Raw genomic sequence first — 11,594 nt, 5'->3', positions numbered from 1 at the left:
GAGCTTCGTAACTTAGCTGTGCTGTGCCTCTTTGAAGTTACTGGCAATGTCCATCATTTTGGAGTGACTTGCCATATCCATCACTGCAGCTCTGCAAGCAATAGTGATGCACGCATCTGCTGGCTATGCTGACGTAGTTGACCTCTACATCTTCTCATGTGCAAAGGCAAGGATTAGCAGTGTTAATCCCTGCATAACAAGAGTGTTCATTTGTCCAGCCTTTAAATAACTCTGGCAATAATCAAATCTCTTACCTTAAAAAGCACAGAATTGTATGGGGATAGGAGCCAAAATCAATAAAAGTAATGACCCAAACAAAAACCCAATTCAACCCTCTCAGAGCAATGTTTAGAAAATATTTCACTATTGGTTGAGGATAAGCAAAGCTGTACTCATTGCTGCCACTAAATGTATGTACTTTCAAGTCAGCTTTGCTTCTTTTTCCAAAGACAATTACAAGTTTATTTCTAAGGAGCCCAGGCACACATCACTGTGAGGATGTGCCGTTCTCCTCAGTACTCTGTTCCTTTCATCTGCAGTCGAAGTACCTTTATCTTCTAAAGAAAACTGTGGATTAGATTCTCTGTGTGCTGCTGAAAAACTGATCTCCAATTACAAAGAGGATGGAAGCAACTGAAGAAAGGGACTACAGTGGGAATAAGTATGCCCGTGCTTTCAAGGTATGACATGTTGTCACTTCAACAGAGAAATACTGTCATTTGGTATTAACTTGGAGTACAGCCATATGATTAAGCCAAAACTAATTTGATTCTTGAGATGGGAAGACTTTATCCCTCTCTGGGGATAAAAAGGAGGTTGTAGTAATATGGGAACCAGCCTCTTCTCCCAGGTAATAGCATTAGGATGGGAGGTGATGGCAGGGAAGTTCAGCTTGGATATTTAGGAACAATTTCATCTCTTTAGAAAGAGCGGTGATGCAGTGGCACAGGCTGCACAGCAAAGTGGTGGAGTCACTGCCCCTGGGGTAGTTCAAGAACTGTAGAGATGTGGGTGGCACTGAGGGATGTGGTCAGTAAGCAGATGGGGATGAATTCATGGTTGGACTTGGGGATCTTAAAGGTCTTTTGTAATGTATGACAAATGTTTCTTGCAATGACTCATGCAACTATTTTGGGAGGAGCAGAGACACTTTCAGTATGAAGACCATGTCAGATTGACATCAGGTTTTACTCTAAATTTGAATTTGAAATTTGAGACAAACTATTGGGAAACAGGTACTTCCCCAATGCTGGTTTTAGGGAACTGTAACAAACACCGCTGATGGTGGCTGTGCTTCCTACGGGCCAGAAGTTTTTTTTCCATAAAAACTTTTCTCAAAACTCCACTTGTGTTGGGGAAACCCCAGTTTTGCTCCCTCAATGTCTACGGAGCAGATGTCCAGCGACGCTGGACAAGTTTCACAGAGAGAAATCCACAGCTGATGTTTTTTTTTCCACATCCATATTTTTACCACACCTTATTAGTCTGTGAACTGCTACTCGTGCTTGGGACACTCGTGGAGATCCACTGCTAGGAATTCACTCGTCCTCACACCCTTTTTTTTTATTATTATTATTATTTTTTACAGTTATTCCTCCTACGGGAAGCACAGCGCAGCCCTCAACGAGGCGCTGGGAGGACGGACAGACAGCCGCCCGCACGACACACGTGAACGAAACCTCCCCAGCGCTCCACGCGCCTCCCGAGGCTCAAAACGTCACTTCCGGCCGCGTGCCCGCCTGCGAGAGGCGGGCTTGCGCCTGCGCGATGCGCCGCAGCGCCCCCCGCTCCCTCCCCCCGAGGCACTCCCTCCGCTCGCGGCGCGGTGCGGGGCTGTGCTTCTCGGCTCCCCCGGCTCGGGCGCGCCGCCCCCTTCCTCCCTTCCCTCCTCCTTCTCCTCCTCCCCGCGGCGGGCAGAGGCGGCGGGGAGCGGCCGAGGAGCGGCCGAGGAGCGGAGGCATGTGAAGCGGGCAGCTCCCCATCTCCGGCCGCCACGGGGCCCCGCTCGCCATGAAGAAGTTCTCCCGCATGCCCAAGGCCGAGGGGAGCGGCGGCGGAGCGGGCGGCGGAGCCGGAGGAGCGGGCGGCGCGGCCGCCCTGGGCCGGGTGTTCGCAGTCGGGCGGCACCAGGTCACCGCCGAGGAGCTGCTGGCGGAGGGTAACGCTGGGGCCGGGGACGGGCCGGGCTGGGCTGGGGGGCATCTGGATGCCCGGAAAGCTGCGGTGGGCCCCGCTGCGGGCCCTGCCGTCCCGCGGTACTGCTGCAGGGCGGTGGAAATGCGCCTCGCTTTGCACGGGAGCCCAACGCGCGCAGCTGAAGGGTTGCACGCAGCTTTGTTCGGTTCAGCGTCTTCTTGAAAGTTTTCTCGGGGCAGATCGTTCTGTAGCCTGCAGTTGAAACAGTTGAGAGTTGTGCAAATGTGCTTCCTTCTTTTGGGGACGGAAGTAGCAGGAGTTGAACGGCTTTCGTGTGGCCCCTTCAAGGCGGGTGACAAGAGCTGGTAGGAGTCAGGGCAGCGCCGATCTGTTGAAGGTCTTCAAAGGCTGACGTATTCAACCCGAATGGGCTTCAGAACAGAAGAAAAACACAGGTGGCTGTTGTAATTTCACGGGTAAGGTCGTGGTGAAGAAGCCACAGAGGAGCAGTGTTCCTGTTGGTGAGCTGTTGGGACAGAAGTGTGTGTTGGGGGCTGATGGGACGCTCGCTGTGAGCTTTCTGTTCAGCCCTGCTATTGCTGACACATTGCAGCAGTTCATGAATGAAAAGTTTCCTTTTACCTGGGAGTGACTTCCTGACAGTCATGTTTTCCTGCGGTGAGGTTGCAATTAATAGTAATTGTTGGGGGGTGATGTATTGGTAATATTAAGGTCCAATATTAATACTTACTATAAATCCTGATTAATAATCCCCACTCCTTTGGCACAGGAACAACTGCATTTTTTTTCTCTAATCCCTCTGTATGTTACTGGTTTTATTCTATGGAAACCCAGTTCTGCTGAGCTGCTTGAGCTTGTCAGGCAGGTCCAGTTATTCAGTGCTGGTGAAATACAATTTATGAGTTTAAGGGATTTATAGTAGAGCTTTAGGTCGTGTAACAAGAAGCATTGTTAGTACATTAATGACTGTAACCAACTTAACAAGCCTTTTTCAATACAGATGCATAGCAACGTGCTATGGTATGGAGAGGTTCTTTTACTAGCTGTTAGGATTAATAGCATGATATGTCTGTTGGATTCCAAGTGTTGACCCCCACACTGTCCTTATTTTGCTTCTGAATTGGAAAATTGAGACCTGATGTTTTTAAGTGATGAAGGCTTTCTGTAACTAGAACAAGTAGCACAAGTGATGCCAAAGGGCTCAAGTCGTAACTACGTTCACTGTTCTAATGTCATAGACTGTACTAATTTTAACCTTTGCTGTGTTTCCTTTGTTGGTACAGGTGTTGCTCACAAAACACTTCTGTAGTTTTTAACAGCATTGTTTTATTGCAGTGTTTTAAAGGCAAAGCTGTGTTGCATTATGCATAGTTCTCTTGCACAAGTCATTTATATAGTGCTGTCTAAAGCACTGCAAGTTTACATAGTGAAGTAGGAACAAAGGTTCAAGAGCTGTGTTCAGTAGTATCTTGTTTCTTTTGTGTTAAACTTATCTCTTTTCTGTATGCTTCTTACCTTCAGTAACCCTGAAGCTCAGTGTGTTGTAAGATGGAGTTTGTTTTTGATGTATGTTATTCAGAGATAGGGAAAAACAGTCAATTTGGATTAAGTTTTGATGGAGGAAGTGAGTTGCTCATTGTCGCAAAGTATGAGGCAGAAGCAGAGAGGGATAGTGGAGCGATGCAGGCAGAGTGAAGGCCTGCTGCTTGCATCTTTTTGTTGCACAAGAGTGCACGCAGTGAGGCAGAACTTTGGGAAATTAAATCTGATGCAAATATGGACAAGTCTGTCTTTTTGAAGGATTGGGTGATGTGCTGGCAACACTAAAGTTAGTTACGGGGTAGCTCCAGTACTGAAAAAGGCTTTCTAGCACAGCAGCTGCAGCAGACTGAATGTGGAAACTATGAAACATCATTTCAAATCAATCTCAAATGTCAAATGCAGAACAGTAAATATTGTGAACAGTGAAAAGGAAAGTAAAACCAAGCAACTTGCCATAATATTTCTGATTTATATAAGAGGGAGGTAGAAGGTTATGGCTTTGCAGTAGGGTGTGATACTACTTCATTTTTTGCCTTGACTTACGATTCAGCAATATATTTAAGGAAAACAGTGAAGCTTATCTTCCTGGAGACTGAAGGATAGGCACTGAAAGGTATTTTGAAATTAGAATTCAGTTCTATTATTCAGTTCTATTATTATCTGAGAAGTCTTGGAATTAATTGTGTGTTAAACTGAGGAAATAAAGCTTTTTCCAGGTTTGAGACTGTCCGTCTGCCTTCAGATTTAGCAGGCAAAGATGGGCATAGTAAGCACTGTGTGCAAAGTTAGTGTGTTGGCCTCTTTTCACTGAGTACAGATAAAGCAGGGAGAGGCACTTTAGCATGTTAAAAAAATAAATTAGGAGGAAGGAGAGGTGATGTGCAGTAGTCTCTAACAGGCTTAGTTTGAAAGCATAGAAAGAAGCTCACTGTACTGCTTCCATTGTATTTCCTATTCAGAATTGATCAGTGCTGTCATGAGGTATAGGTGATCATCTTTTAAAAAATAAAGCTGCTGTGTAGGTTTTTTTTTTTGTTGTTTTCCTTTTTGGCTTGGTTTTGGATTTGTGTCTTTGGTTTTTCTTCTTCTGTGGTACAGTTAATAATCTGTCATTCAGTACCTCGCATTCCTTGAACTGGCATTTCAAGTACCACTGTTTCAATGACTCCTTCAGGCTGGTAGTTCTGCTGTTGCCTGGGACAGTAAGTGTTGAATCTGGCCACTCTGTGATTTCTTAATTAAGCCGTATTTATGTAGTTCAACAGTGAAATGGGTTAACTTCATGTCAGATGGTAGCCCCTTCTTTTAGGCTACAGAGTGTTTGTTTCTTTGGAGTTGCTGCACAAACGAGGCAGGAATCCATGCCTGTGTTTGTTTTTCAAGCAGAAGCTCCAAGCCAGTGAGCTGGGACCCTGCTGAAAGAATGAAAAGGATTGGTGCAGCTTAGACCATCTGGAGTTCATACTTTTTCAAAGCAGTTAGAGGGTTGGAACTTGCATTTCGAAAATACTCTTGTTTTGTGAAAAAATAATAGCACTGCTGCTAAGTGGTTGTAGGCTTCCATAGTGGGCTCGTACTGGTGGGCCTGGAGCAATCTTCAGCGAAGAGCCTTAAATTGTAAGAAATGGTGTTCTAGAAACAACAATCAGTCATTATGATCACAAAGTGGGAATGCTAATCTGGCTGTGGGTAAGCTGCTGTGAAGTGGATTTCTCAGGATCATCCAGTAGGTGCTGTTTGCCTGTGACCCTGGTTAGAGATGAAGAATGTGTTTGTGTACTTGAATAAGGTGCAAGAAGGGGGTGACTGTTACCGAAAACCATGGTTCTGGCAAGGGAGTCTGCTGATGGTTTTTGCAGGGAGCAAGAGTCTCTTGTCATGAGGTTTGAATGCTTTTTTTCCCCCTCTGACCATCCTACCAGAAAGCTTGTGGAGGTGGAATATTTGTGACTTGCTTTAAAGAAACTAGTTAATACCTTGTGCAGCTGGTTTCCAGAAGTTTTCAGAGTGCTGCTTTTCTGCAAATGACTTCATATCTAGGAGCAAATGACCTGGGGGTGAAAAAGCATCTGAAATCATTACTGCTTTTAAGTTAATAAGTTTTTGTATTACACACAATGTTTGCTTCATTTTTGTTAAATACGATGGTTAAATCATTAGTTTCTATGAGCATAGAGGACAAACGAAAAGTTGAAGTTTCCCTCTGTAAAATTGGAAACTCATCCTTTCTTGTATAATCTTTCTTATGCTCCAACTTCCTGGAGTCAGTGCTGGCAAACTCTTGAAGCAATGAGCATGCAAGCCGGATTGTTCTGCTTCAACTGAGCATGCACGTACTTGATGATCTGCGTTATTTAGTTGGTCTTTTATTTTTATACTGTCCAAACTGAGTCCTAAAGCTGCCTTTGTGAGGAGTATGCTCCTGCTCCTTGAGGTCATGTGCTCTGCTTTTGTTGGTTGTCATGCTGTTGGAGATTTGCAATTGAGGAAGCTGCTGCATATTCTTAAGTGTGCCTGCGTACATCGTTCACTGCTTTCTCTCATGTGTAAGTTTGACTTTGTTGTTTGATCTGCAGGGAGAAGTGCCCTTGTAATGGATCTGTTAACTTGAGTACTTGAAGTGATTAAATGTGGTATGGGGTACCAACCCACTTAACTTAGAGGTCCTGATTCTGCGCTGTGCAAGATGCAGCTTAGTCTCCAATGTGATGAATGTAGCTGGTGCAGTGTCATTTCTGTCACGACTCTGTGGCATGGTGATCTCTTATGCAGCAAGATGAAACTTTTAATTACTGGGATTCTTCATTGGTTTCGTGTTTATGTAGCATTGCTGCTTTTTGCTGTAAATGCTATTTAGTTTTCAGTAGGAATCCAGGTCAGTTGCTTGGATAGATCAGAAGCTGGAAGGTTGTCTGGAAATATTACTTATGGACTTTGAGTTGTGATTGGTCATGTCTAATTTTCAGCGTATAACATTACTGAATCTGTGCTTACGCATGATCTTAAAGGTTGTGCCTGTTTCTCATTCTGTCTCAGACACAGCTTTGCTTTGCTAATATTTGAGTAGCAGATACATCTTGTTTAAGTCCGGGAGGTACGCGGAGAGAAGAAAGCAGCATGAGGACTTCCTGACTTTGATTTTGACTGAATGCATAGAAAAGCTGCATGCAGCTATAACACCAGTCACAAGTGATGTTCCCCAGGGGGGGTGGTACTGGGGCCTGTCCTCTTCAGTATCTTTATTGATGAGCTGAATGAAGGCATTGAGTGCACCCTAAATAAGTTTGCGGATGACACCGTGTTGGCTGGAAGTGTGGATCTGCCTGGGGTAGCGAGGCCCTGCAGAGGAATCTGGACAGGCTGATTCACTGGGCTGAAGCCAATGGGTTGAGATTCAACAAGGCCGAGTGCTGGGTCCTGCGCTTTGGTCACAGCGACCTTACAGGCATAGGGCAAAGTGGCTGGAAGACTGTGCAGGGGAAACAGATCTGGGGGTATTGATTGGTGCTCAGCTGAACATGAGCCACCAGTGCCCAGGTGGCCAAGAAGGCCAATGGCATCCTGGCTTGTACTAGAAAAAGTGTTGTCAGTAGGAGTAGGTAAGTGATTATCCCACGGTATTCAGCACTGATGAGGCCACATCTCAATTACTCTGTTCAATTTTGGGCCCCTCTCTACAAGAAAGTCATGGAGGCCCTGGAGCATGTCCAGAGAAGGGCAATGAAGCTTCTGAGGGGTCTGGAGCACAAACAGGGAGCAGATGAGGGAGCTGGGTTTGTTTAATCTGGAGAAGTGGAGGCTCAGGGAGGCCTTCTTGCATTCTACAACTGCCTGAAAGGAGGTTGTGGTGGAGTGGGGGTTGACCTCTTCGCTCACATAACTACAGATAGGACAAGAGGGAATGGCCTCAAATTGCACTGGGGAGATTGAGACTGGCTGTTAGAAAGTACTTCTCCAAAAGAATGGTCAGGCCCTGGGACAGGCTGCCCAAAGAGATGGTGGAGTCACCAACCCTGGAGGTCTTCAAGAAGCATTTAGATGTTGTACTGAAAGACATGGTTTAGTGGGAAATATTGATGGTAAGTGGACAGTTGGACTTTTCTTTTCCAACCTTAGTGATTCTATGACAGCCCCAAAAGTAAGCATGGCTGCCGTATTTCAAATTTTTTTTAAGAATGGCAAGGGGTGAGATGCTGAAAAAAGTTTTGATCCATAAGTAAAGAAAATAGGGAGCTTATGCTTTAATGCTTGGGATTTATCTTCAGTGTTTTCAAGCCTAATGCAGGCAGATAAACTGCAAGTAGATTGTTGTTCTACCTTTTACAGGCTGTAGCTATATTCCGTGTAATAAGGGAGCCCAAACTAGGAGTGAGTTTGGATATTAGCACATGGTCCTTGTCTTATGTGAATGTGCAAGTGAAAATACTGTTTCGTGTAATATAGTGAACGAAGTGCTGTTAACCTGATTTGCAGTGCTGTGTATGCAGAAGCTTGCATGCTTAGTGCGTTACCTACCTTGGTGCATTCAAGAAGTACCATTCTCACAGTACCAAACAGCTTTTGTACAACAGTAGGACTTCACTGTTGCTCACCCACTCTCTACAGCTATTTCATGTAAATGGAGGTTAAGGACCATGTCTATTGTACAGCCAGTGCTTGTTTAGCTCCTAGGCACTTGGTCTAATACTCTTCTTGTCATCACCTTGGACTTTGCATCCCCTAAGAACACTCATTCCTGCACTTAACTGTACATGAACGTGTAGTGCTGTGCCTCTTTGGACTGCAAACAGTCGTTCCTTTTTCAAGGAAATTATCAGTTTAACTTCTGGGGGCCCAGAAGTAGTTAAACACTGAGCAAGTGCTTTGGAATCTGATAGTTCTGAGCTAAGTTGTTGGGAGAGTGGCCAAGAGTGCGATTGTCATACAGCAAAGCAGCTTGATTGGAGCGGTATCACGTTAATATGGTGCAGTCTGAAGCCATCTTTCTTTTGCCAGATGTTGGCAGGCGGATCAAACAGATGAGTGTGCCATCTACTTGTTTTTTTTCTTGTGTATGTGTTTTGTAAAACGTGCTAATGTTACAGTGATAGAAATGGGGGTGTACGTGTGCAGGTTTTGGTTTTTTTTTTCCAATGTAAAACTCCTGGATAGCCTTGAGTGGTAAAATAGCATGAAATGCTAAGGAATGTGATAATTTTATCTGTTAAAAGCCTTGGTAGTTCTTTGAAAGAGAAAATGTGGACTTATTTTGAGCGTGCATTTTTCATCTGAAGGCTTTTTGTTTAGATGTCAGTATTTTACATGTCGATATAGAAAAGCAAAACTTTGTTAGCTGATGCAGGCAGAATTAACTTTTAGATGGGTGTTCTGTAGAAACTAGCGACTCTGGAGAGGACATGCTTATTTGTTTGGGTTTTCAGAGTTGTAAGTCATTAACCAGTACATTACCCCCATGGAAGTACTTGTACAGCTTTCCTGTGTGTGGAAAAGTAAACACCAGAGACTGCGTCCCGATCCAGCTGCTTAATTAGTCTCCCTGTCCTGTGTCTGGGAGCAACATGAGCATGCTTTAGCAAAGGCAGATGTTAACTGTGTGGACTTGGGTATCTTCCTAGCTGTAGGTGTGTGTTTATTTTAGCTGTAAATGTGTGAACACAGTGTCAGGTAAGCATCTCACTTTTAGATAAATAAATTGCAGTGTAGGTGAGAGGGAAAATATTTTGTGTAATTGTCTAGGTTGTATTTCTTGTCTGTGGTTTTACAGCATTGTTTTTAAGCCTTCATTCTTGAAACTGTTAGTTTCTTAACCTTGGGCCATATTGATTTTATTGTAGCTATTTTCTGCCTCCGTAATACTTGAGATAAGTAGGTTACCGTAAGTCAAAGGAGTTGCAGCTGTCAGCAGTGCTGTGTTAACTGACACTATGAATGCTCTGTGCCTGCCAAAGTGTGCAGTGGTGTGTCAGATTACAAGTGGCTCTAGTAAACATTTTATTTTGCATTTGGGGCTAATTAGTGACATAGACGCAGCCAGTCACCTCATTGATTGCTTAGGATGTTGTTGTTATCCTAAGAAATTGCTGGGTTTCCTGACATCTGTTTTGGAAAGTTTCTCCTCAAGTGTTTTTATAGGTTTAGCTTAGAAGCTGTTAATATCCCAGATGAGCAGCTGCTTCCTGAAATGTTTGAAGTATGCTTGCCTACTTCTAATACCTTAAGCTGAAAGCCTGAGTCTGGTTTCCAGATCGCAGTGATACCAAGCAGCAGCACTTCACTGCCACAGCTGATGTCATCCCCGGTTGTCTTTCTGCTGCAGTAGAGATGTCATTGTCCTGTATTTTCCTCTCCAGCATGGTGCAGGTTCTGTCTTTTTTTTTTTCCCTCCTCGTTATTGTCTAGCTACTTACAAGGAAGGAAAATGAATTCCTCTTTTCCCATTTTTCTGGTAGCCTTGAGAATGGATTTTGGTTTCTTGAGTGTTTTTCTGTTGGTAACGAAGATGGGAACCTTTCCCTTCCTCATGTCTGATTTATGCTTTCCCTGCTCATGGTTGTCCAGGTTGGTTAGGTTTGTATTAGTAGCAGTGGGACATCTTAGATGTACTTGAGAACCTAGCTCTCAAACAAGAAGCAAGTTGAAGGAGAAAGCTCAGAAAAGTACAAGTTACAAATGGGAATGAAAGGAAATAAATGAGATCCTAGGGATTTGTTTTAGTGATGTGGGAAATATTTCTTCTGTTTTGAATAGCAAATGACATTTTGCATTTTCTGCTTCTTTGTTCCAGAACAACGTCAACACAGATGTTACAAAACACCAAGGCTACATTGAGGAACTGAAAGCTGGTTAACTTTGTGTTCTGCCTGTAAAGCCTTTTTTGGGCTTAATTCTTAATAATGTCATATTTGCCTCGCCACTCCTGTTGCAATTGATAAAAATACTGGATAGGTGATTATGTAGGATCATATGAGAGCAGACGGTTCTGTCTTTCTTTGTCTTGTTCTTGAGGTGTTGGAGTTGGTACTGATCACAAGAACATCACGTCCCCTTAGGGGTAATCTTTATCCTGTAGGTGGAGGAACAAAGAAAGGTGAGGGGGGTTGGTCCACAGTCACACAAGTCTGAACAAGAAATAAGGGCTGTGTTAAGAACTTCCTGTCTCTAAGATGGTTTCTTCCTAATTGCTGCTATAATATACTGGTAATATACCTTTAGTGCCACAAACAAAACGTGAGGGGAATTCTCATATGCTAGGACTTCAGGAGGTTTTATTCTAAATAATATACATATTAATCTTCCTTATAAACTTGCACATTACTTTAATAGGTTTGCTCCTGTACTGTTGGAAAGCTTTCTTGCACAAGTCTTTAAGAGATACATACTTACACAGGACTGGTGTGATGCTTGGATTAATTATTGTACTGACTACTTCTGCTCTCAGTTTTTTACTTGTTTAGACTGTGATTTCCATACATGCATATTGTCTACTGAATTGTTATTCTTGCAGCATTTTGCTGCTTTCCGTGTAAAAGAAATAATTCTAAAAAATCCATATGACATGTTCTTACATCTTTGCAGTAGGATGAAAAATTGTATGGGCTGTTACTTAAAAAGTCTGTTGCTAAACCACGCTTTTAGGTTTTGATTAATTGCTAAGGGACTTGCATAATTAAAGCAGTACTTCTTTGGAAAGACAAGCTGTGGACAAACAACTTAGGAGCTGATAGAGCTGCTAAATGTGCATCGTCTTGGCCTGAGCTGTTTAAGAATAAGAGCCAAGTACTTGTTTGGATTGCAGTGATGTAAACAGAGATAATGATTTCTCTTAGTGTTTTGGCTTTGGTTTTGATTTCTAGGATACAGAACAAATAGGTCATTAAAGAATATAAGGCACTTAG

At 43.5% G+C, this 11,594-nt stretch overlaps 1 protein-coding gene across 2 annotated transcripts in view; it reads left to right on the top strand.

Moving 5' to 3' along the window:
• Positions 1–1,805: 1,805 nt before the first annotated feature.
• BMP2K (BMP2 inducible kinase) overlaps positions 1,806–11,594 on the top strand; it is a 55,362-nt gene continuing 45,573 nt past the window's right edge. For both annotated transcript variants that reach the window (XM_052683009.1, XM_052683008.1), the window contains exon 1: positions 1,806–2,158. In XM_052683009.1, the coding sequence (XP_052538969.1) occupies positions 2,011–2,158 (148 nt within the window). In that variant the 5' untranslated portion in view covers positions 1,806–2,010. The remainder of the gene's footprint in view (positions 2,159–11,594) is intronic.

The sequence above is a fragment of the Tympanuchus pallidicinctus genome, unplaced genomic scaffold (genome assembly GCF_026119805.1).
Source record: "Tympanuchus pallidicinctus isolate F22 unplaced genomic scaffold, pur_lepc_1.0 scaffold2, whole genome shotgun sequence".
Classification (NCBI taxonomy): domain Eukaryota; kingdom Metazoa; phylum Chordata; class Aves; order Galliformes; family Phasianidae; genus Tympanuchus; species Tympanuchus pallidicinctus.
The sequence above is the reverse complement of the archived record's forward strand: the minus strand, read 5'-3'. Positions and strand labels throughout refer to the sequence as shown.